The 24,550-nt window shown below is 44.0% G+C and overlaps 2 protein-coding genes across 4 annotated transcripts in view; both read left to right on the top strand.

Moving 5' to 3' along the window:
• The first annotated feature begins 177 nt into the window (after positions 1-177).
• GLRX5 (glutaredoxin 5) lies at positions 178-7,712 on the top strand. Its single transcript, XM_064715587.1, has 2 exons — positions 178-510; positions 6,327-7,712. Exons 1-2 carry the CDS (start codon positions 210-212, stop codon positions 6,503-6,505), a joined length of 480 nt encoding a protein of 159 aa, XP_064571657.1. The 5' UTR covers positions 178-209; the 3' UTR covers positions 6,506-7,712.
• Positions 7,713-12,464: 4,752 nt separating this feature from the next.
• Positions 12,465-24,550, top strand: part of TUNAR (TCL1 upstream neural differentiation-associated RNA) — a 160,589-nt gene continuing 148,503 nt past the window's right edge. For 2 of the 3 annotated variants that reach the window (XM_064715577.1, XM_064715575.1), the window contains exon 1: positions 12,473-12,919. The gene's annotated coding sequence lies outside the window, so the exon portion shown is untranslated. Of the gene's footprint in view, positions 12,920-24,550 lie in introns of all 3 variants that reach the window. The other variant, XM_064715580.1, reaches the window with a different exon arrangement.

Here is a 24,550-nt window from a genome sequence, read left to right as displayed (position 1 = left end):
TGCAGCCGTTCTGTTCCCTCCACTAGGAAAGCGGAGCCACCTCAGGGTTGCTGGGCGGGATGGGTTTCGCTGTCTCTCAGCCCTATTGGCTGTGGGCGATGATTGGCGGGTGCCTGCGCCTATCGGAGGAAGCTCTCCGGCGGCCCGTCGCGCCGTGCGCCAATGGGCGGGCGGTGCGGGTGCTGTGCGGCGGTGCCGGCGGCGGGGCGATGAGAGCGGCGGTGCGGGCGGCATGGCGGATCGGAACCGGCGTCGCTCTGCGGGGCCGGGCCGGGCGCCCGCTCAGCCAGGCGGCCGGGGACGGCGGCGGCGCTGAGGGCGGCGGCGGCTCGGGGTCGCGGGAGGCGGTGGAGCGGCTGGTGCGGGAGCACCCGGTGGTGGTGTTCATGAAGGGCAGCCCGGCGCAGCCGCTCTGCGGCTTCAGCAACGCCGTGGTGCAGATCCTGCGGCTGCACGGCGTGGAGGATTACCGCGCCCACGACGTGCTGCAGGACCCCGACCTCCGCCAAGGTCAGCGTCCGGGTCACCTCTGGGTGCCGCCTCTGCGGGGCCTGGCGGGCAGAGCCGGGCCGGCTGTCCTGGGGAAGGGCCCTCGGGAGCTGCCGGCAGGGCGGGCTTGGCTTAGTGCCCTCGGGCGCTGCGGGAGCGGCCCTGCCCGCTTGGGCCACCTGTAACTTGGCTCTTCTGGCTTTGTTGCCTGGGCTGGGTTGGGCTCTGTTGTTTTTTAACGAGGGTAGATGGTGGGGAGAAGGGCAGCGAAGCTGGGGAAGGGGCTGGAGCCCGTGTCCTGTGAGGAGCGGCAGGGGGGTTTGGCGGTGCTTCACCGGCAGGAGTCCATGGTGCATGGGACCGGCCGCCTTATTACTCTATAACTGCATGAACGAGGCTGTAGCCAGGCGGGGATCGGCCTCTTCTCCCAGGCAACAACAGGACAGTTATAAGTTGTGCCAGGGGAGCCTTAGGTTGGATACTAAGAGGAATTTCTTCTCAGAAAGGGGGATCAGGCATTGGGATGGGCTGCCCAGGGAGGTGTTGGAGGCACCGACCCTGGAGGTGTTTGAGGAAGGGCTGGACGTGGCACACAGTGCATGGTCCGGTTGACAGGATGGGGTTCAGTCTGTTCCGTCATGGGTTGGATTCGATGATCTCAGAGGTCTTTTCTAACCTAATTAATTCTGTGATTCTGTTTGGTGTTGGTGGAACTGGGAGTGTATCGCAGAGATGTGCCATTGAGGTTGCTGCCCAGACGCCCTGGTTTGGTTTTTGTGACCCTCGTAGTGTTGAGGAGGTCTCAGTTATCAGCAGAGCGCAGTTGTGGGTGCAGGGTGATGATTGGAGATCGGGCTCTTTGTGCCACCCTGCCCTGCCTGGGTCAGAGATAGAGAGCTGCATTAGAGACCCTGAAATACTGCATTATCAGGTTTTGTCTTTCCTGTGAACAGTATGGTGAAATTTCACGTATGGCTTGGACTTGCACCACTTGATTCCCAGCTGGCACTGCCTGCTGGGATTCTCCTGATAAAGTGCAAATTTATGTTAATCATTTGCACAACAAATACTTAGTAATAGTTTCACCATTACTGCACAGGTGGTAGTAGCTATTCTATATAAGGTTTTTTGCCATTGAGGAAAGCTAGTAATCTGTTCTGGTAATGCTTTTCATGTTTCCCTCTTCAGTGAGCGTAGCTGATTGTTGAAGTTTTATGTGGTTATTTGAGAAAGTTAAAAAAAAATACATGCAAGTACATAGTAATTAGTCTTGTATGTGTGTGGCATTAACAGTTCTTGCCCAGAATACACTAAATTGAGATGTAAAGCCACGTGCTGGCATGTATCAGGTGACTTTGTTCTCCTTTGTTTTTGGTGTCATCTGACTAACTCAGTTTTTTTTTAGCTCTTTGCTAAAAGGCTGATTTTTCCAGTCCTTGTTTGCTTTTCAGTTCACAACTATAATAGTTGGTATGGTATAAAAGCTTAGATACTGGAATTTCTGTGTAATGGCATCTTTTACGAGGGTTGGTTTTGTTCAAGTAAATCTTCCTCTGCCTTTGCAAGTGAGTCATGGTAATTGTCTAAACTTTGTTTACATATCTGAATTTATTAATTGTACAGTTTGCTAGTACAAACTCTTGTCTCTTCTAACAATTCATAAACTAAAAAGGAGGAAACAAAACCCTGAAATCAAACCATCAGCATTTCACTTTTGGTTGAGGGGACTTTAGTGAGCCTCTGAATGGGCAGTGCCTTTATGCCCTGAGCACTTGACCATGTGAGTAGATAGTATTTTCTTTTTATGTAACTTACATTTTTCCTCCACATGAACTTGGGCTTGTGCTAGGCAAGGAGAGAGGTTATTGCCCTCCTGGCTACCGGGGCTTTAAATTGAAATTAGTGTCCTGATCAGGCCCTCCAGTGTCTAAGCTACACAGAATGCAGTCACAGAGTGTGCCCTTACACAATATCCTGCTGGTTCTCAGGTGCTTAAAGGAGTTGTTCTGGTCCTTTCCATGCACCAGCGTTGGCACCTGTCCAGCTGTGCAGAGGGCCAGCTCATTATATTAACTGGATCACTGGGCCTGCAAGTTGAAGCAGCAGTTTGCACAGTGAGCTGAGTGCCAGAGCCAGCATGAAGAATGGAGCTCTGAGGAGTTGGAGAATGGCACAGCCACAGCAGAATTGTTGTACTGCTTCAGCTGTATCACCTACTGCACCCTAAAAGCCAGGATGTGAGGATGTGCCTGCTTCTGTGGGTGGCAGTCTCTGACAGAGGAGAGGACAGGGCTGCTCAAAGTTGCAGTTGTCTAAGTTGCCAACTGTATTCTATCAGTGACTGCCTGAAGGGCAGGATCTGGCCTCAGTGCCAAACATTTAGATATGCACCATGTGAGCCTTGCTAGGCTCTCCCTGGGAGCCTGATCTGCTCTGCATGGGGGCTGGTCAGGGGGCGTGGAACCTTTAGCTGTGCAAGTATCAAATAAATCAGCAAAGGACTGATCTGCAAGGAAATCTCTGTATCAGAGAGCTGGCCACCAGCTTTGTGTTCACCTGAACCTAACTTCAATGTTTGAATAAATGTGTGTTTATACATTTGTAGTAGGGGCAGGCTGTTGGAGAAAGAGTAGTTCAGGCATGTCTGGATTGCTTGTTGGTTTCTTGCCTGTATCTATTGAAACACCTTATTTTTAGCTAGTTATAGTTCAATTGGTGAAACATACACCGTGCTAAAATATGGCAAGCTGTAAGGCTAGAACAACTCCCCTGCTTGCCTCTTTACCTAAAAACTCAGATCTGTGAAACTAAAGTTATTGGTACTTCATGTGATCTGTCTGAACTTGAGCTGAAGATACAGATCTCTGACACAAATCCTTATCAAAGCTGGTCTGAGAGACCTTGGCACTCTCTTGGGCTCCATGGCAATTCAGGTTTCAGTCAGCTCTCAGCTGATGGACAGTGTTAGACTGGTTCCAGTCACTGAGGCAGAGACATTTGGGATTAGATACTGGAAAATCGATGGTTTAAACTGTTGGGGTAGTTCACCCTCAGATTATTTCATTGCTGTCTCTATCTAAGCATGGGATGCTGCCAAGCAGGTGTTGCTGATCCTTTCTCCCACCCTTGGCTAGCCTTCCCTCAGTAAAGCTTGTATCAGTGCTAATGGTACTTAGGCTTTGGAACAGGCTGCACAGGGAAGTGTTGGAATCTCCATCCCTGGAAGTGTTTCAAAGGCATGTGGATATGACACTTTGTGGTATGGTTTACTGGTACATGATGGTGCTGAGATAACAGTTGGATTTGGTGATCTTAGAGGTCTTTTCCAGCCTTAATGATTCTGTGATATCCATGAAAATGTGTTGCTTTTCTGGAGCAAGTATGTTAGGAATGAGAGTTGCTTGATTCAGTTCTTTGACATGGCCCATCCTTCATTAGTGCTAATGCTGCCAAGGGAGGCTGAGAATTGGTACCTGGAGCTGGGGAGAGGGCTGGGAATGTGCTGGGTACCCGTTTCTGTAGCTCTTTGCACCAATCCTGGTTTCTCAGTTACCTTAAATGTGCTGCCAGAGCTGTCAGACTGACACCCTGACCTGTGGAGTGTTTTTCCAAAGTAAACAGAGGTTCAGAGCAGAAGCTGCAGCTTCTGAAGTACAGCAAGGAGCCAGTCTGCAGAGAGGGGATGGAGATCCTTTGGGATGTCCAGAAGAATCATCCCAGATGTGCACCCCGAGTGCAGCAATTGCAGCCCTGACTTGCTGTAAGCCCAGTGCAGCAGGGTCAGGGGGTGCTGCCCTGGGGGAGGAGGGTGCCCAGGGGAGGGAGGGTTCAGTTTGTGACCTGGAGAGCCCCAGCTCTGAGGCATTTAAAGCAGCTTGTCCAGCACAAGAAATGCAGCACACAGAGCAAATGAGCTTCATGGTATTCTTGTTTTTATCTGAAGCTGGTTAGATCCTTGAAAGTACTATCAGTGCTTGTATGTGTGTGCAGTTGGGTCCTTGAAGAAAATATTTCTATGAAAGAATTGTTGGTGTAAATATTACCTTGGAATGCTTCTTAGCAGAAGGTTTATAATGCAGAACCCTTGGTTCTCAGTTCATGTTTAGCATCGCAGTATCTTAAGAAAAATGAGCTCTATTTCATATCTGCAGTGGCTCTTTGATGAGAGTCATCTTTAGGCATGTCTTAATCATGGAACGTGGTTTTTAATTAAAACTTTGGTGGGTTAAAAGATATTTAGAGCAGTTTAAGCAGTTTGGAGTACTCAAAAGCCAAAGAGGATTTAAGAAAAGTATTGCTAAGTGGAAGTTGACATCAAAGCTTAAAAATGTTGCATACTAAGGAAAAAATTACAAGTGGTAATGATGGAGGTTGGATGGTTATGGGTTCCCTTTGGCCTTGGTTTATATGCTAAGCTTTATGTTTTGGGCTTATGAAACATGGGTTGTCCATGCACAAAATCTGAAGTCAGAGTGAAATATCTTAGCTGACCTATGTAGTGGTTAGAAACCCTTAGTCACAACACCCTTTTTTTCTAGGTTGATTTGTGTTAGTGGATTTTTAAAGCATGTTGTATTTTGCTAAGGGGAATTAATTATTAGCTATATTGCATCTTTTATACATTAAGTATAAAAGTATATACACTGTATATATTTCCACTTATACATATTTACTAAAAAATAAAGTGGTTTAAGCTCCAATAAAGTGAGCATAATTTCTTTACATGTTTTTTTTTTTTTACCTTGAGTATTTTGAGTTTTGTCTTTTTAGTCTCTAGAGGCTAAAATGTTTTCTTAGGGGAAAACAAGTTCTCTTGTGCTATCAGCTATTCAGGTCTAATATTTGTTGGTGGGGGGTTGGCTTCCAAGGTGAGTGGGCTCTGTTGTTCTGAAAAGGTGCCTCTGTAGGCTTAAGTTTGTTTTCATGCCTTTGTTGGAAAAAATCCAGGCACTGCATGTTGAAAATACATAAAAATGTTGAATTCAAAACTTGTCATCTAATCAAATACTTGTGGTTGTGTTATAAAAATAGGCACAGTAGGTTTTAGCTATTTCCTTTGCTACAGAAATGATGGCTTTGTGTGAAGGATCATTTAAATAAGTGGCAATTTAGATACAAGGATTCTTGTGTAATTTCTTGTGATGTCTAAGTGCAAGCTGTTCCAGTGTGTATCAGCTGATCACTGTGTATTTTTGGGTGGTCTTACATTTGCCTTTTGTGAAGTATAGTTTTAAACTTTAGTTCTGTACTTCATAATTGTGACTTGAGCTGTGTTTTGTTAAATGAGCACTTTTAAAAAGGCTTCAGCCTTTGTGCCCCTCCCATGTGCTGGAAGGTCTGGCATTCAAAGATAAAGCAATTTGAAATTCATAAGGCCTCTACAGGGGCAAATGTATCTTGCAGCTGAAATTGCAGGAATAAGTATAACTGTAGGAGTTCAGTAAGAGTATAAAGTATTTTAAAGTCCCTCTGGGAAATACAACAGAAAGTAAACAGTTCTCAATATTTTTCAATACTTCTCATTTCTGTAATTGTTTTAAAGTCATGTTTTCTTGTTGGGAGTAAAGAGAGATGTGTTTCTCCAGTTCCTGCTGAAGTCAGTACAGGGGCTGACTCCATATCTTTCAACCTATATCTTTGAGTCGTGGTGAGAAACAAACCTAACTTTAATACAGGTTTTTTTTTTCTGATAGTGCTCTTGTTATCTTTTTGCCTTTATGGGAAAGAAATTGGAATGTCTGCGGTGGAGTCAGGTGGAAGTCATGCTTTCCTTTTAAAATACCATTCTATTAAGAGAGGGAGGGAAACCACTAATCATTTTGTTTTTTCTTATTCAGGAATAAAAAACTACTCCAACTGGCCTACCATCCCACAAGTGTACCTCAATGGTGAATTTGTTGGTGGCTGTGATATACTCCTCCAGATGCACCAGAATGGAGATCTTGTAGAAGAGCTGAAGAAACTGGGAATCCGTTCAGCGCTGCTGGATGCAGAAAAAGACCAAGAGAAAAAGTAACATGAGAAAAACAAAATGCTGTGACACGAATAAAGCAAATCTTTGATAAGAACTTGTTGCCCATAAAGCCTTACATACTTTAGGTCAAGGAAAGCATCTGTGTGAGCTGACACTAAGTGAATGTCTCTTAGCTCATGGTATATGTAGTGATCTTGGTATTTTGATTTATGGGTATTGTGAAAATTTGAGTATAACCACTGCACTGTAAAGCAAATGTTTGTGAAAATCTGTGTTTTAAAAAAGTTCACTTCTAAAAGCGCTCTTCTTCATTGAGGTGGGAGTAAACCAAAAGAACTAATAATATTTTTATGGGTTTTACATGTATGATTGTCTGTTCTTTGATACATGAACCTATACAAACAGCATTTGCATTCCCTTGCTTCTCTTGAAAAAGCATTAAGTAATAGTGCATCTGTTTTTCTGTTTAACTTCTGGTGATAATACTTCCTGAGAGCCTGTAAAACCTGTGTAATCACACACAGTATAGGAGAAAAACAGTTTTCCAACAATATAGGAGAAAAAAGATTATATGAGTGTGCATGAAATATACTTTTATTCTGAAGGGTAAAAATAAACAGAACTTGTACAAATACATGTATAGTGGTCATTATTACTTTGTAACTTTCTGATGGCTTTTAACACTGCTAAGAATTGTGCCTGAATATTTTATAAAACCTTTTCTACCTCTTGCAAAACAGCTTTTCCCCGTGCTTATATACTCTGTGTATGGGAGTTCTGTGTCAGTGCTAAAATGTGGGAATTATTTAAGGCTTCAGTATTCTAGCTTGAAATAGTACAGGAGAATACTTCAGTTATTACTGTAATCTTGTATTATTTGCTTGCTATGTTTTTATATTTGTTGTGTTTCCAAGTGTTTTCTCCTGACTGATGTGCTCAGGAGAATAAGTCTTCAAACATGGGATTTACAGATGAAATGTTCATGTGGGTAAGGTGAGTGCAGCAGAAAGGTTACTGAATGGATAAATATTGCTTTGTGGAAAGTCTCTGAAGTGTTCAGTACCTACCTAACCACATTTCTCTAAATGAAAAGAAATTATATTAACCAGTGTAGCTTCAGCTCTATAGCAATACTGCTAAGGTTAAAAGCTAACCAAGCTATTTTTAAATGCAGTGTAATTAATATAAACCAGTCTGCATGTGAATTAGGCAAATGGTTGGAAATAAACTGTGTTTTATGTTGATTGTCTGCAGTAGTTGCTCTTTATTTTAAATGTCTAATGAAACTGATACTACTTTTGATTGGAAGCCTAGGATGTTTTCCACTGCATGGGATATAAAATGTGTTCTGGAGAAAGAAGAAATTCTAAATGGTCAGTGAAAGATGAGAACAGGACTGGAACCTGTAGTCAGGAGAGATTTGATGTAAGTTCTGGTTCTAAATCTCTCCTGCCCACTTGAGCTAGCAGTGGAGATGATATTCTAGAACGTTCTGCACAGGATTTGCCAAACTGCCAACAGTAAGCTCCCTGTATAACTGATGCAGTCAGGGTCAGCAGGGGTCGGTGCAGTGTGTGTGTTGTGGGTACTCACAGCAGCTCTGTGCCCGTCCCTGTGTGGCCGCTGTGTAGCAGGAGCTTCCACCTGGGGCTGTGAGGCACCGAGGTGTGAGTGCAGGATTTGTTCTGTGCATGTGCCACACCACATCATGCAAAGCTTAGGGTACCAGAGAAGGTTTGTTCTGAGCATTTGAATTCAGATTAAATGAACTTTCTTATGGCTAATCACAAGTAGTTTTTGCCATTCTGAATGTAAAACGATGTTTAAAAATAGAGTAAATTTCAAAAGTCTTTGTGTTGACCTATTGAAATGAATGTACCCAGTAAACAAAAAGGTAATGAAGAAAATTTAATTATTTTCTGCTTCAGTAGTTAACTCTTAGTCTGACTACTAAATAAATCTATTAAAAAATAATCCCCCATAATTGCTTTTTTTAATAGCTCTCTAGTTTTCTGCACAAACTGACTATTTTTCAGTAATATCTGCCAGCAATTTAACATAAAGAAAATTTCAGCATTGTTAGGTAGTCTTTATTCTCTATGCAGCAAATTTTTTCTCCCAGCATGAATTCCTGCTTTTAAAAACCATGGAAGTTTTTCTATTTTTTCTACTTTCTTCCCCTCTTCAGATTTTAATTACTTGATTAATCCTTTGCATAACATACACACAGTAGTGTTTATATCAATCTCTACCTGACTGGAACATGTTATTCAGTGAGTAGCAGGAATTCCATGAAGTATGTGTGACAAACCCACACTGGGGAATGAAAGTGGGATTTCTGCCTGCATTCCTGTGCAAGCTGTACATTTCCAGCCAATGCGTGCATGAGCAGTTGGTCGACATTAATAAAAATGATCATGTTAAACCAGCTGCAATAAAAATAATTACCATCTTCTTAAATTGTAAACTTCAGATGCTCACAAAGAGCTTTATTTTGTTGTTGACTGACAGTATTTTCCCCAAGAAACTAGTTCTAGGGGATCATTTTAGAAGATGGACAGTATTGTGCACTCTGCTCGTCATCCTCTGCTGTCCTCAAACTAGAGACACGTATTTCCAATCCCTAAGGGATGCTACAGAGAAAGTGATTTTTCTTTTTGAGGAAAATACCCATGCCTCTCTCGAGGAGACATTTGCACCTGCTTTTCTCATGCTCTTAGGCAGTGGGAGAAGGCAACTCATAATACTGGAGTATGGGGTGAGTACCAGTGAGTGTGCTGAGCTCACACTGGGGGCCTGGTGCCAGCTGGAAGCTCCATGAGGAATCCTTGGCCAGGAGGATGTGACAGGTTCTGTGGAATGAAGGGTGACTTCTTCTCTCCCCAGGAGGAGCAGCTTGTCTCAGGAGGTGAGGGAGGGGATGGAGAAGCTGCTGCAGCTGCTTGCTCATCCTGGGTTCCTCTGCTGTAGAGTGAAGACCAAAGAGGTAACCAGCGGTCAGGAGTGGGCCTTGGGAAGGCCAACTGAAGTTGCTGAGGACAGCCAAGAGCAAAATGGGGACCTGCCCTGGCTATCTCCAGTGAAGAGAGAGGCAAAACTGCCTGGTTGTGAGCTGGGTCTGCTCTGGTGGATAGGGCAGGGGGCAGGGCTGGGTGGGAGCATTGCAGGATCAGGGGTGGGTGTGTGGAGCTGCCAGTCCCATTCCTGCTCTTTGTGCTCTTGTGTGTTGTGCCAGGCAGGAATTCTGGCTGCCTGCTCCTCTGGTGAGATGCTGCTGGATCCCTCTTGGTTGGATTGCCCTGCTGAGAGCTTGCAGGGACACACTTGTGAATGCACATGAACTTATGTGGGATTGTTACTCTAATATAGGGTCGCAGTATGAGTGTTTACCAAACTGGAAACCATTACTGTAATTATTTACATTTTATTCTGAGGATATTCTTGGTGTTGCTGCTGTGCTGAAAGGCTGAACTGAGTGGACCAACTTATCCATCAGATCATACATTAATATTTTGTACTTGTTAGCACTTCTTACCTCTTTGACATGAAACAAGGTGCTTTGGTTTAAGGAAATGAGATTGTTCATATTCCAAAGCTGATCTACTGTTTTAAACCTTCACCAAAGTTTCACCAATGTTTCTTTGCTCTTCTTGACCTGGTCCTGTAAGGAGCAAAAGGGAACAGGTTGCAAACACATGCTATTGTGCTGCAAATTTTGTGTTAGGAGCATTAAAATCAATTACCACAAAGGTTGTTTTCCTGAGAAAACAGCTGTTAACAGCTCAGGGCATATCAAGGGGTTACACAGCAAGTGTGTTTCTCAGCTTTAATGACTTGCCTTAATTTTGCCACCAAATGTTTGGACATGGTCATTATTCTTCATTGCTTGTCTGCTCTGAAAAAAATAACTTTATACCATCTAAATGCCCTGAAATACTTAAGTGACTTTATATTAGGTCTGACAAATATTTTCATGTTCTCACTGAGTTCTCTGGTTCTCTTTAAAAAGTAGGCTAGAAATCTTTGGCAGGAGTTTTCTGGGAGCCTGTCAATACTAACAAAGTGCAGAGAAAACAACCAAGCTTGAGAACATGAAATCGAAGAATTGTAGCAAAGAAAATCTCTCCTGAGCTGTCACCAAGAATCCCAGCAAGACCCTGGCAGTGCCTGCCTCGAAGAAGGGCAATATTAAAAAGCAGAGCTGGCAGCCTGATCAATAAATCCCTGTCCAATCTGATTTGCATGTCCCTTCTGCCAGATCTTCTGCCAGAAGATCAAACCAGATCTTCTTACACAGGTTTGTTCAATATCCATATTACAGGACTGTGGAAGAAAAAAGCACTCATGAGTTACAAGATACATGTCACCTGTGAGTTAAGGAATCTGTGAGAAAAGGTGGAAAGACAAGAAGGAAAGGGAAAGAGTTTGGATTGTTACTGGTGCTGGGTGGTAGGCCAAGCTTGCTTTTTGGCTAAAAGAGTTGAGGTGAACACACTGCTCTGTAAGGGGCTGTGGTTCATTATCTGGTTTTGGATTTTCCTTTGGGATGCTGCTTGTTTCATTTAGTAGCTCTGTCAAAGCAGTGCTGTCTCTGATGTGACCTGATCATGGCCTTGCTGATTTAACTACTTGAGGCCTTTCCTAGAATCTCCCAGGGAAAGCAGGTTTTAGTTACACAGAAAATAGGACTGAAATGGCTAAGTGGATTCAGGCTTTAGTTTCAACAATTTTTTCCAATCATCCAGCTTCTTGTTATGCCTTGTATTTCTGGAAGTAAGGGAGTAGGCCAGGAGCAAAGGAAAGACCATGATACTCCATAAAATCCATGGTAGTCATAGGGTGTAACTGAGATGAATGCACAGGGCTGTATGTAATCAACAAGATGTTAATTTAGCAAACAACAGGGAAAATTATTTTTTCTTTACATTTTTGCAACAATTTTATATAAAAAGCCACGAGACTGTTCCTGCCTAGGTGCAGGCATGTATGTCTGTATTTGTAGTTACATATTGTCCCTCCTAACTTAAAACTTGCATGAGGGACCTACTTAGAATCTTTTAAAGGTAAGCTTCTGTAAAATTTTGCCAGGCATTTAACAGTAAATTAAGTTAAAAGGGGCTTTGGATGAGTATCTTTGGATGAATATTGAATTAAAAGAAATCATAAAGTTTTTGACTTATATAAGCACAGCCTTCAAAGCATGAAGGATTTTATGTACAATTTAGCCTCAGAATAGTGAAAGAAATCTTCACTTTGTAGACTAATGAAAACTGAAATACAAAAGTTATTTGTTACTGGTATGATAATAGCTATAGAGAGAATAAATTTTTGGAGCCTTTAGTCTTAAACCTATGATCTAGTGAGTGAAAACCACATGCTTTTACAGGGTGCATCTCAAGAAGCATTTTATCTTACACTTATCATTAGTGTATCTTTCAAATACACACTACAAGGAGTATCTTTGAAGTACTACTTGTCAGATAGGATTTCCCCATTGAATGGTAATACTATGAAATCTACCATTTCTACTCTTTTTCATAATTTCACTTGTCTAAATTCTAAACAGCTCTTCAAGAAGATTTTTTTCCTTGAAGAAAGGATAGGCATTCTCTGAGAAGCAGCACATGATGTGCTCTATGAAGACTGGATACACATTTAAACCTTCACAGCTCAGGAAAAGAGCAGATTTAGGGCTGGTATTCAAGAATGCTTTGTACTGCTGATTAAAAAGAAAATATACACATTCTAGTATTCTTCAGTATTCCATTTATTTACTCATCCATCTGTGATACTTCATGAGAGACAAGCAATAGGATGTGAAAGGAAACAATTGCAAAAATATTGATAGTGTCTGCAAATAAACGAGACACGCTGATGGCCGAGGAAAGCCGCCCAGGTTCTTCCCGGGCAGACGCTCTGGGGCGAGCGGCCACGGCCACCCAGGAGATGGTGCTGTTGGACCGGGGAAGCGGCACAGCCCTGACCCAGAAGCATCTTTCAATGCAGTCCTGCCTGTTTTCCATCTGTGTTGCATTTTACTCTTTGGGGTGCTCGTTTTCCTTGGGAGAAGCCGGTGCCGGTGTTACCGACCCAGGCACACACCGCGATGCCGCTCCCAGCCCTCGCCGGAGATGCCGGCCGTGCCTGAGGGCGCTGCTGCTCGCCGGGACCGAGAGATGGTAACGCCGCGGCGGGGAGCAGCTCCACAGCGCGCTGCCCTGCCCGGAGCCGCCGCCTGAGCAGCGCTGTGCCCCAGCCGGGCTCCCGCAGCCCCGCTGCCTCTCCGGGGAGCAGCGCGCCCGCTCCGGGGCTCCTCGGGGACCCGCTGGCTCCCTGCCGCTTCCCGGCCTCTTCCCTGCCGCTTCCCTGCCGCTTCCCGGCCGCTTCCCTGCCGCTTCCCTGCGCCATCCCCGGGGCAGGCGGCCCCAGGTCCCGCACACGTGCCCGCTCGCCAAGGTAAGCGCCAGCGGGGCCCGGGGCAGCCCCGGCCGTGCCCCACACGGACCCGCCTCACGGCCGGGCACCTGTGGGCCCTGCGAGCGCCGAGCCTGAGGGCGGATCGGGGTGGGAAGATCGGAGGTGGCAAAGGGGAATTTGGGGTTCTTTCGGTCTCTCGGCAGAGCAGGGGGTCAGAGGGTTGTGGTGACATTTTCTTGTCGATTTAATGTTTTGTTAGCATCCTCTCAGCTCATTGGGTTCAGAGGCTTCAAACGTGGCCAGGAAAGATGAGCAGGAGCTGGAACAGGTTTGTGGATGCCCTGGGAGTAGCTGTAGCAACATGAAGTCACCAGGCTGGGGACTTGAGGAATATTTAATGGAAGGGAACGTCAAAGGCCTTTCCCCAGTTGCTTCTGTCTTTGAGTAATCTGCATGTGTAACCAGGCAGTGACCAGGGTTTTAAATGTGATATAAATGTAACTCCCCACTTCTTCAGCCTGAGGTTTTTATCTGAATGGGTATAACCAAAATAAGATCTTTTTCTTGACAGGCAGAGAGGCCAAAAGCAAACCTCCTGCAGGTGTCTGGGTGGGTTACGAGGGCTCCCTGCTTGCAGCCACCCCTGTGCTGTGAGTGAGCCATTTTGGGTTTGTGGCACCCACTGCTCTGTGGCTGAAGTGAGCATGGCCAGGGGTGGAGGTGAAGTGGCTGGTGAGGAAAGAGCCACCAGAGAGAGGATGGCCAAACCTCCTTTGCAGTAGAACCACTTGAGGATTATGTCTGTTGTGCTGCATTCTAGTCCTTTCTTTTTAAATCATTAACAGCAATTCAATAGCCATTGGTAGGGTTCTATTTTTTTTTTCCTTAACAATGAATGATTTAAAGCTCAGCTGACATTTTGTGGGGGCTTTTGCTACATGAGTAATGATTTGGCATGAGCTGGATAGGGAAGCAGTCTGCTGTCTAGCCATGTTTAGGTGTGCCAGCAGAAGGAAACCAGAAGAAAATACTAAAGAACAGCAATTCAGGAAGGAGTTTAACAAGCCCAAAGCAAGCCTGTTCAAATTTCTTTGCTTTTCATGTGAACTTGAGGTACAGTTCAGCTCACTCTGCCAAACTGTCAAGTTTTCAGGCAGGAGCTGGGTGTTCCTTGGGGCTGAGGAGTGAGAGCTCTGAGCAGGAGATGGCTCAGGGCTCAGGCCACAGCTTTAACATCATCCCAAACACCTCTGTCTCAGAAAGACAAGCTCTTCCTGCATATTGAGGAGTCTCAGCAGCCACCAGACAGTAATTGACGCACCTTGTTTTAGGGACCATTTTGCACGGAGCTCTTGGATGAAATGAAGCACTGACTCAAACATGGGAGACCTCTCTGCTCTGAGACCCCAGAGCACCAAGCTGCAGTGCCAGGCCTCCTCTCACCGCAGCAGCTTTGCAGGTCTCTCTGAGCCAGGAACCCTGTCCCAGCAAGAGGAAGGGTGTGCCCTCTTCCCCCTGCCAGGTGCCCAAGTGCTTCACTTGAGATGGGCAATGATGGCTTGACCTCCCTGCCATGCAGCCTTTCCATGTCTGGAAGGAAGTACCCTAATCACTGCACTATTGCAGACAAGCAGTTTCCAACACCATCTTGCTGCTGGTATGGATTACACACCCCAGGTTTGCCAGGTACTGTCCAAATACTGCCTTTGGAAAGGATTACAAAAGGAGTAGGTGCCTGTAGTCCTGTTGCTTAGTGGGAAATAAATACAAAAAAAACTGTCTGAAATTTCAGAGCATCTGGGCTCTGGTTGTGTTGAGAGGATTTGTCACAAAAGCTCCTGAGGGAAGAGTAGAGGAAGATGCCATGAATTCCACTTAAGAACAATAATAGAGTCTGGAGGACATGTATGTTGCCAACAACAGTAACACTGGGCAAACAAAGAGGAAATCAGTACAACTGAGTGTCAGGGAACCCTTCCCAACCTGAAAATCTAACCTAAGCTTTCCAATACATTGGTTTATTAATAAGTGTAAAGGCTAGATGAAAGGGAAATAAAAAGGAAGCATGGTGCACTACAAAATACTAGAGTTATAAAATAAGAGTGCTTCAGGTGTGTCAGTCAGGAGAGCTGGAATAATTAACTGCTGGTTCAGAAACTGGATCATCGAAAATTAAAGGCAGAAATTAAAGAAGATAAGGACATTGCTGAGAATCTAAATGATTTGTTTGCAGCTCTCCTCAGCACAGAGAATATCAGAGTGATACCTACTGGGACTTGCTCCTTTCTGGTAATCAAGATGTGTCAGAAGGAAGAGCTGGAACAAATCGATAATTTAAAAAGCAGCAAATCATCAGCTCCAGATGGTATATTGAAAAGTTTTGAAGGAGCTTAGTATGAAATAGCTGATCTGCAGCAAAAATATGCCTTCCTTAATTAAAAGCAGCTATTTTGCTGGAGAAGTGGAAGGTAACAGTTGTACCCAGAGTTGAAAACAGGATTGAGATAATTTGAGAAAGCACACACTCTCTATACCCAGATATACAATTCTGTTTTATAAGCTGGTTGAAGACAGAATATAAAGTAGGGGAAAAAAAAGAAAAAGGGTAGTATCTAAAGAGCAAAGTTTCTGCGGGAAGGAGTCATGCCTCATCACATTAATCTGTTTTAACTCCAACAGGGACACACTCATAGTGGGCAAATAAGAAGGGACCACTGTAATTTAGATAAACCTCAAAGGCTCTTTGGCCTAGGCAGGATACTGTGAAACAAAGAGAGGAGAGCTTGCTGCAAATCTCTTGTCTGATGAGACTGTGCTGGGCTGCATGCCCAAAGGAGCCCAGACCACCCTTGACATCTCCATGGTGCATCAGGCCTATGACTTGTTCCTGCTGTGCAACAGTGACATCCCCCCCTGTGATGCCAAACCCTGCCTTCAGCTGTCCTGGGAGGTGAGACACCAACGAGGGGATGAGTGACCCCTTTCCAGCCCCTGAGAAAGCAGAGCAGAGCTTGTTTCTGTGTGTCTGTCAGGCTCATGGGTCTGAAAAGGTGAACACTGGTGAGAAGGTTACACAATTCTTTTAAATTTGAAGTCCTACAGAGGACAGAGAGGTTGCTGTGGGGAACTGCAGGAGGCCAGCAGCTGAGGAGCATCAGTGCCAGCTGTGGTGGGAAGCTCTTCCTGGGGGTAGCACCAAGGCAGCATCTTTGTGGTGAAGGCATTCATGGGGACAGAAAAATATGAACAAAACATTTAAGACCTTCTGAATTGTTAGGTAAAGGCAGGGGCTGGCTGGCAGAATGCTTTTTACTACTGTCACTCACTAGAAGCAGGTCTGGTACTATTTAAAAAAAATTAAAGAAGGAATTTGGTTATAGCAAAATAGAAAATGAATACAACAAAGCATCTAATTTCAGAAGAAGAAATAAGAGGGAATGTGTTACTTTTCCCTCCCAGTGCTATGTGTGAATTAATTAGATACAATATCAATGTCAACATTGTTTAACAAAAACCCTGCATGTTTATAGAGAATACTCTGGATGCACTGAGAGAAAAATCCATACCTTTTCCCTTAGAGGGAATCCATAAGAATCCATACCTTTACCCTTAAAAACATAGTTTTTTCCTATCTTAATTTTATGCAAATTGAGACCATTTGTGGACTCCTTATTGTGTTCTTTGTTCCCATATCCTGTTTCAGAGGTATTTCCCTGCTTCTGTTCTGTCAGTGAAGGTTGACAAACTGACCATGTCACCATGAAAAAAAAAATCAGTAGGATTTTGTGCAACAGCTTAAAAACCCCAAACAACCAACCACCAAATCTTTAACGAGTATTCATACAAATGCACAGTTTTCATCAACTTCAACCAGAGGTTCTTTGCTCTTTCAGGCAGACATCAGAACTACTACCTCCTTCTTTCTCACTTGTTTTTGCCTGTCAGTCCTTCTCTATTTCTTCTCATCTTTTCTATGTATTCTTCCCTCAGCCCTAGTGTCTTCCCTTGCTCTCACAGGTGTGTGATGCTGCTGTTGCCCATCTTCTTCTGTACCTGCTCCTGCCTCCTCACAGCCTTGTCAGCTCACAGCTGTGCCAGCTCTGGTGCCCAGCCAGAGTCAATTATGCCAGCAGAACTAATTAGAAGGCACAAGATGCTGTGCCTCATTCTTGAGATTTGTACAGCTCACCACCTCAGTGTGCTCTGCTGATCAGGAAATACTGATTTATAGTAACAAAAACTATAACAAAAACTATTTAAGTTTTTCTAGGCTTATGGAATAACCTGCTATGGAATAACCTTTTTCTCTTTGGTCTGTTCTGTGCAATTATTTTTGTATTAATAACCTCTAGTATACAGCACTTGAGGATTTCTCTGGGTATTTGGTGGGGAACAGCATCAGCCAGGAAATGCCTGGAGAAGTGCTGTATTTATGGATGATAAACTAGGCTGTAGATTTTAGAAAGACTGTGTTTTACCTTTTCCTTTAAATTTTCTTATGCAGTCACATAAGGGAGGAAAGGATGGTGCAGAGGTGCCCAGGACACTTTTAAATGAGCTAATTTAGATGCAAAGTCAGTTTTGCCACGGCAGCATGGAGCAGAGCAGCATGGCTGATTCACTCAGCTCCCCAGCAGTCCCCTGGGTCCCACTGCTCAGCCTTTTCAATGCTCTTTTCTGCAAGAAAATCTCCCCTCTCTGATGCCATGGGATGCTGTGGCTCATGTCATCACACAGTAATTCAGCTGCTTGATGTGACAGTTTGCTGATTTACAGGCTTGTGGGCTTCTCCAGATGCAAGATCCACAGCAGAATTGAATGGCTAATGCTTCAGGGTCAGTAGGTTTGGGTCCTTTCTTCCCATTCATGAAAACACCCACAACTGTCAAAGCTCAAGAGAAGTAAGACCCTACGAAAAACCTGAGCCACCTGCACACCAATGCCATCAGCAGAAGCTTCTTTGAGCTGGTTTTCATGTCTGAGACTCAGACCAACATGTCGTGATCTTGTTATTTCAACATCAGCAGGATAGCAGACAGCTCTGACATTTCTTCCCTCACCCAAAACTACTTTGGGCTAGATAAAACAATAAGATCTCAGTGATGGTTGCCCAGAGCAGTTCTCAAAACCACTTTATTCATCATTAAGACAAAGAAAATTGTCCTCAGTCGCAGGAGTAAGGAGTAGGAAATAGAGATTACAGATACAATCTTGGGGAAAAGCTTTGTGTTAATTATTGTTAATGTCTTGTGAACTCCTCTAAGATGACCAAGTTGTGACTGTTCATCTGGGCTCCACCTAGCAGAAGAATGCCTACATGTTTCCTGATCATCTTGCCAGCATAAGGCAAACTGTCACTATACAGCTTGTGGTTACTTGTTTTCTTCCTGTCCCCTTCCCCCAAGGCTAAAGGGTCTTCAGTCTGGTGGAAAAGTTGTTTTTAATCTTTTACCTCACAAAAAAAGCTGTAATAGGAGAGTATGACTTCAAATCTCATGTTGAGGAGAATTTACTATATAGTTTTCTGTTTGGAGAAGCCAAAGTTAAAAGAAAATTAAATCAAATTTTTCTCAGAAGAGGGATATAATTTTGTCTGGTCAGCTATTGCGAGTTTGTTTTCCTGAACTGCTGAGTTCAGCTGGAACTTTAGGTGCTTGGTCTCTTTGAAAATCAGGCCTGGGGCTTCCAAATGCAGGCAAAGGGCCATGGTGGTTTATATAGCAACTGGCACAGAGGATGAAATACAGCCTCTCTCTTTCAGAGGGATCTTCTTACTGCAAGGACTTCAGGGACTGTGAGTACTGAGCCCTGGCTGTTTAAAGTCCTTTCTGCTTTGAGGTATTCCACCAGGGAGTGCAGTCTCCAAATTCAGCACAAAATGAGCAATCCCAAATAGAACACTGCTTCTGAACCCCCTCTAGATTATTGTTTGACATTATTATTTTTTCTTGTGGAGATCATAAAGAGTGCACAATGAAGCCCTACCACATATTTTCTAAAGAATACTGGGAGCTGGTATCCTGAGAATATGACAGGAACCTCTCATAGATAAACCTTGAGGTTTATGAGGTAACCAAATCCATGTTTCATTGTAGTGTAGTGGGGTTAATACTTCATTCTGCTCACTCTCCTGCTTTGGTTGGCATTTCAAATGCTGAATCTCATCTGACTGCTGTAATTTTAACTCCTGGTTTTTAGATGTCTGCTTCTAGTTGACCATGCTGTGTTGCCATTTTGCTTTTTTGATTTGGATGTGTCCATTTAGATCTTCTGAAAACAAATTTACTCTATTCTGGCATGGAGAACTTTCCCAGCGAGTCCCAGAGATTGATTTTGGGAGACTTACTTGACATTGAGATCACATCCTGGAGGATGGTGGTGTTGAACTATAATTGGTTTCTCAGAGTTGATTTTCTCCTCTTATTAGCTCACAGAGCAGATGAGTGATTCACTCACTTAACTCTAGATTGGTTCATGAGATTGAAGAGCCTGTCCTTGCACTCATATTTTAAACATCTCCTGCCATTTCTTTATAAACAGCCAGTTGAATGATACTGAGTTTGAACCAAAAGTACTTATTTTCTTTACCACATTGAAGCACAGCTCAGAGTATCCAGAGTCTGGTGTAGCTGTTGAGAAAATACACTGCTCCAAACATGCTGCTTTTGTTGATATAGCCCACTGGAGCTCAGCAAATGTGCATTACCTTTATTACCATGATAGCACAAGTCCATGTGCTTTCTGATGAAATGCAAAGAGGCATTTACATTTCTCTTCTGCTTGTAATTAGGGCAGAGCAGACAGGAGGAGACCCTGACCTTTTATATCAGTTTGTACAGGGGCTGTGGTCATGATGCCAGAGCAGGAACTGTGAGACTCTTTAAGCTTTGTTAATGACTCTGCTGGAGATGCTTCCTCCAGGGCTCAGGTTCTGCTCCCCTTATATCAATGACTTAACCGAATTTTTTTAAACAATGAGCTAACACTAATTAACCCACAGAGCAGGGTTTGTCCTCAGGCCTGTTTCTGCAGTGTCAGTGACAAGTGACCAGAGACACGGGGTTTGCTTGTGCTGTGTGTCCTCCTTGGGAAAATGGGGAGCAAGTGGTGGGATATATGTTGTCTTATATATCAAGAGTTCTATTATCATTATAGTGCAAGGATTCCATATCACCAGAGTTTCATACCTCCTCAATGTTTCTCACAGGCAGCCCCTCTAAGCACTGACTGTTCCTGATCCTTGCAGCAGCCACCTGACTTCAGATCCCACCAATCCACTCTTTTATACCACTGTTCTTCTTGGCTACAGGTGTGGCCTGTTAAGATCAGGCCTGCCCCTAATCTTTAGCAATTGGTTCAGCTGCAACTCTTTAGGGGATATGATTACATTCTATACCACCTTCATTTACCCATACTGTATCCCCCTACAGGATCCACATGCTAAAAAGCATTTTGCTGTGGTGCTGCTATGTCCCAACTAGTGTGCAACACCTGGGTAGGTTTTAACAGGACTCAGGCAAACACTGACATCTGCATGGAGTTGTCTACCTGTGAAATGGCTGTCTGTGCTTGGTTTGTAGTCAATGATGGTCTGTCAGTCCTGCCAGAGTGGTCCAGAGAGGTGTCCAAGCATCAGGGGCTCAGTTCAGTTGCTTAAACCTGTCTGGTGCCATTTGAGATATCCTGGAGTTGTTTGGACATCCCCAGAGAGCTGCAGATTTAGCACAGGACTTTTGCTGTCCTGGAAGCTGCAGGCCACACCAGGCACCTGCACACAGTCAGACCTAGCTGTCTGCTTGAGGGCAGGCTGAAATGCTCTCCAGGGTCTGCTCACTGTATCAGCAAACTCTGCCAGAGATTGCACCCTGCACCCAGGACTCACATGCAGACACCTGGATGGAAACACCTTCATCTCCAGCTGCACCCAGTCCCCTGTGGCTGAAGGTACAGCTCTGGCTCCCAGAGACATTTGGAGTTAAAATTGTAGGTGAGCAGCTCCTGAGGGCAAGGGATTCAGCTTATTTTAATAGCTGCTACAGGAGCAAAAGAAGTGTCCTCTGAAAATGCCTTCATCAAACTGGCTGCAGAGGGACACTAGGCATGCAGCTGTTTAACTTTCAGGTTAAGAAAGTGAAAAGCATCCCACCTTTAGATGAGATGTTATCCTGTTAACTCCACTGACCCAGAAACAGTTTTCTCCAGTTACCTGCAGGAGAGGCCATATGGGAGACACAGTAATGATACTCTGAACCTCAGGAGCATCTTGAATATTTCTGAGCTTTGCAAAATGATGTTGAGTTGGAACTGAGCCATGCACAAGCTAAAAACTTATTGTTTTTTTCCTTTTTCCAGATAACATTTTGCACCTTTGCAGCCCAAAAAATCTGTGGAAATGAGCATAGTTTCTCATTCTATTTCCCTGTGCAATTTGAGTCTTCACCACCTGGGTGGTGTTTTCTTTCCCCTTTCTCATATTTCATTCTTTTTGAAAGATGGAAAGCCCACAGTTTCACTTGGATTGTTCTGGGAGGTATACAAACCATGATGGCTGCTATGGGATTGATTGGAGAAGTTTAGTGTGGGAGTAATGACATTTTCAAATTAAGGCTGGCTGACCCAGATGCTCTTTATAGAGGTATCTCATTTAGAAGCTTAAGTGAATTATATGGCCAAAGTTTTAAAAGGAGATGTGAGGGGAAAAACTGGGACAACTAAAAAAGTGCAGCAACAGTGAAAGTCTGAGAAGTGCAATGGACTCTGTATAAATCCACAATTCATCACCCTGGGGACATTTGAAAGTGGAAGTAATTGTAGAAAAGTAAAAGGTAAGTCTTCAATGGATGTTGACTAAGTTACTTCCAGTGGGATTAATTTTACTTACATCAATGAGAATCCAACTCTCACCAGTGTGGGTTGATGGCTCTGGTGAGAAGGTAGTAGTGTCAACTTGCTATATCATTGAACAATATTTTGTCTCTATAATTGTTGAAAATCTCATATTTTGCAGCTATTTTGATTAGAATTAGATATCTGTATCTAGATAGTGTGAATAACTGAAACTTTGAACAGAGTCCACTTATTTATTCTTGATTTCCATATGAAAAAATGCACACTTATATATCAAGTAGAGCCAGGAACAGCTCCAGGGTGCTGCAGTCCAGCACAGGCAGGGGATTTGCACAGGAACAAAAGCAGTTGAGATTGAGTTGAGTTGAGATCCCTGGGTCTCTCCTCTCCACAAAGACAAGGCTCCCCCTAAACACTGCAGGTTTCCCTTCCCACATACTGGCTGCAGCATCAGGGGTGCTGCATGAAGCTGTCATTGCTCTGTGCAAACAAACTGCAGTTCCATCACTGCTTGATCTGCTGGGCTTGGGGCACGACTGCAGCATGAGCTCAGAAGTGAACTGCACTCCACTGGGGCCAGCCAGCTGCTGCACTCCTGTTCCTCTGAGGAATCCTCTCCTGTTGGATGCCATGTGCTCCTGGGAGAGGCCCTGGCACCCTGTGCTCAGCCACACCTAGTGAGGGACCCAGCTGTGTTCCCTGTCTCTCACTGTCCTGCCCTGGAGCTTGGAACAGAGCAGAGATTATTTTGCTGGATGAATAGTACCCAGTGTTCTTTGGGGAAACACCTGGGAGGGTGTCCCATCCTAGGGAAGCTGCTGAAGGCAAGCTTCCTAGGATGGGACAGGGATACTTCCCCCAGAGGAAGGAGACAGGGATACTTTTGGCATCCTGAAGTGGGAGGTAACTTAAAAAGGTTTTGCAGTGTAATTGGAAGCGGGATACTTCAAGTGAATTCCTCCATCCATGTGCCTCCTTCAGCTCAGCTCTCTGTACTTCTCTCTTTTTTGAACCAGCACCAACATCGCTTACTTGCAAATTTTCATAGGAAAATTTGATTAAAATAACCAGAAATCAAGGACCTCTGCCTTCACATCCACTTCTATTGTTTCTTGTGATTGTTTGAGTTGATTTTTACCCTCCCTTTGCTCCTCGAGATGCTGTCACAGCTTTAATAGATCAGTACAAATCTTAGGCAGCCTCACCAGTCAGTAACCCTGCCTCGGGGCAGCAGGGGCCTCAGCAGGTGTCATTTGCTGGAAGGAGAGATTTCACTTGGGTTAGGCTGATGGGAAGAACAGCTGATGTTGGCAGTGGGACTGGAGGAAAATGATGGTCCCATGCACATTGGGGTTGGCTAATGCTGTCAGTGGAAAATCTCCCTCTTTTGGAATCCATCTTGTAAGTGAACACACCTTCACCATTAGTTTGAATCATGACAGGAAAAGAAACTCCTACATAAGAGACACTTCTTGTCCTTTGCTTATGTAAGTCAGAGCTATGGCTTCTGGGCTCTCACTGAATGCCTCTTTTTCTCTGTACTTTTCCAGCTCATTTGATACAGTTTTGAATTGTGGGTTGTTGGAGGTTTTTTTTAAGGTTTTTAAAAAAAAGATATATTAATTACACAAATGCTTGGTGGAGAGCAATGCTCATGTCAAAAGGTTTAAGCTTTGGGTTTAATTTGGATGAATGCCTGAAATTTAGCTCTGAACCAGTGACAGTCTTTGAATTTATAAATAATAATATCCACCTGAGATTCTGGTCCAAAGCAAGAGCAAGACTTTTATTCTGTTCAGGTTCCTCATCTCTGCTTATCACTAAAGCAAATTAGGCCCTTTCAGGCAAGCAACAAGTGGTATGACTAACAACCTTGTAGGGCTCATTCTTTCTTCCCAGCAGCTGCAGTGAGAACAGCCAAGGCCTGGCCATTCCAGCCAAGGACTTTAAAAAAATATATTTTTGAGGACTCTTGCAAATTTTAATACAAATTATTTTTGTTTGGGAGTTTGTCTGCTCTCATCTGACCCAGATTAACCAAGTAGAGGGAACAGGTTCAGGATCCTTCCCATTCCCCAAAACCACAGGGTGAGTGAGAGTCTATAACAAGTATTTAACCACAGAAGTCAGTGCCTGGGAACAAAGTGATCAAATAAGATAAATTGGAGTGATAAATCAGCTGAAGGCATGACAATAGGATAGGATTAACACTTTAGTTATGATAAAATTGTATAAGTTAAAATGTTCATGCATTTAGAAATTAGGAATTTATGTTTTCTTGCTGTCTTGATTAGGATTTAGAAATGACATTGAACAGGTAAGTGAAATCTGGATTTAGGATTTTGTATAAGACAAAATTAGGTAACTCAGCAGGGATTTTTTCTGACTAATTGGTGGGACTGTGGGTAGAAATGTCTGTGGTATTGTGTGCTGTGTAAGCAAGCTGTGTGCTTACTGCACTCGCTCTTCCCCGAAATCGTGTTTGCTGATTCCTGTTCCAACACAGATAAAGTCATGCTGCAATCACTTGGTAACACAAGGTCTGGCTGGACTTGGGAATTCTCACCTTAGAGCAGAGTCAGAAATATCACCAAGGCAGGGCATTTTTTGCTAGTTGGAGGATTCTGTTTCCAGCGTAAAGAAAGACAGGACAGACACAATGTCTGTTTGTGCCTCCATCACACCTGGTGTGAGCACAGGGCTGAAGGTGCCCAGCTGTGCAGGAACCTTCTTTCACCTGCTAAAGGGGAGCAGAATGGGGAGCTTCTTTTCTTAACCACCCATGATTGAATACTGCCTGTATTTAATACTTGTATTGAATCT

Source organism: Zonotrichia leucophrys, chromosome 5, assembly GCF_028769735.1.
Source record: "Zonotrichia leucophrys gambelii isolate GWCS_2022_RI chromosome 5, RI_Zleu_2.0, whole genome shotgun sequence".
NCBI lineage: Eukaryota > Metazoa > Chordata > Aves > Passeriformes > Passerellidae > Zonotrichia > Zonotrichia leucophrys.
This window is presented reverse-complemented; position numbering and strand designations above follow the sequence as displayed.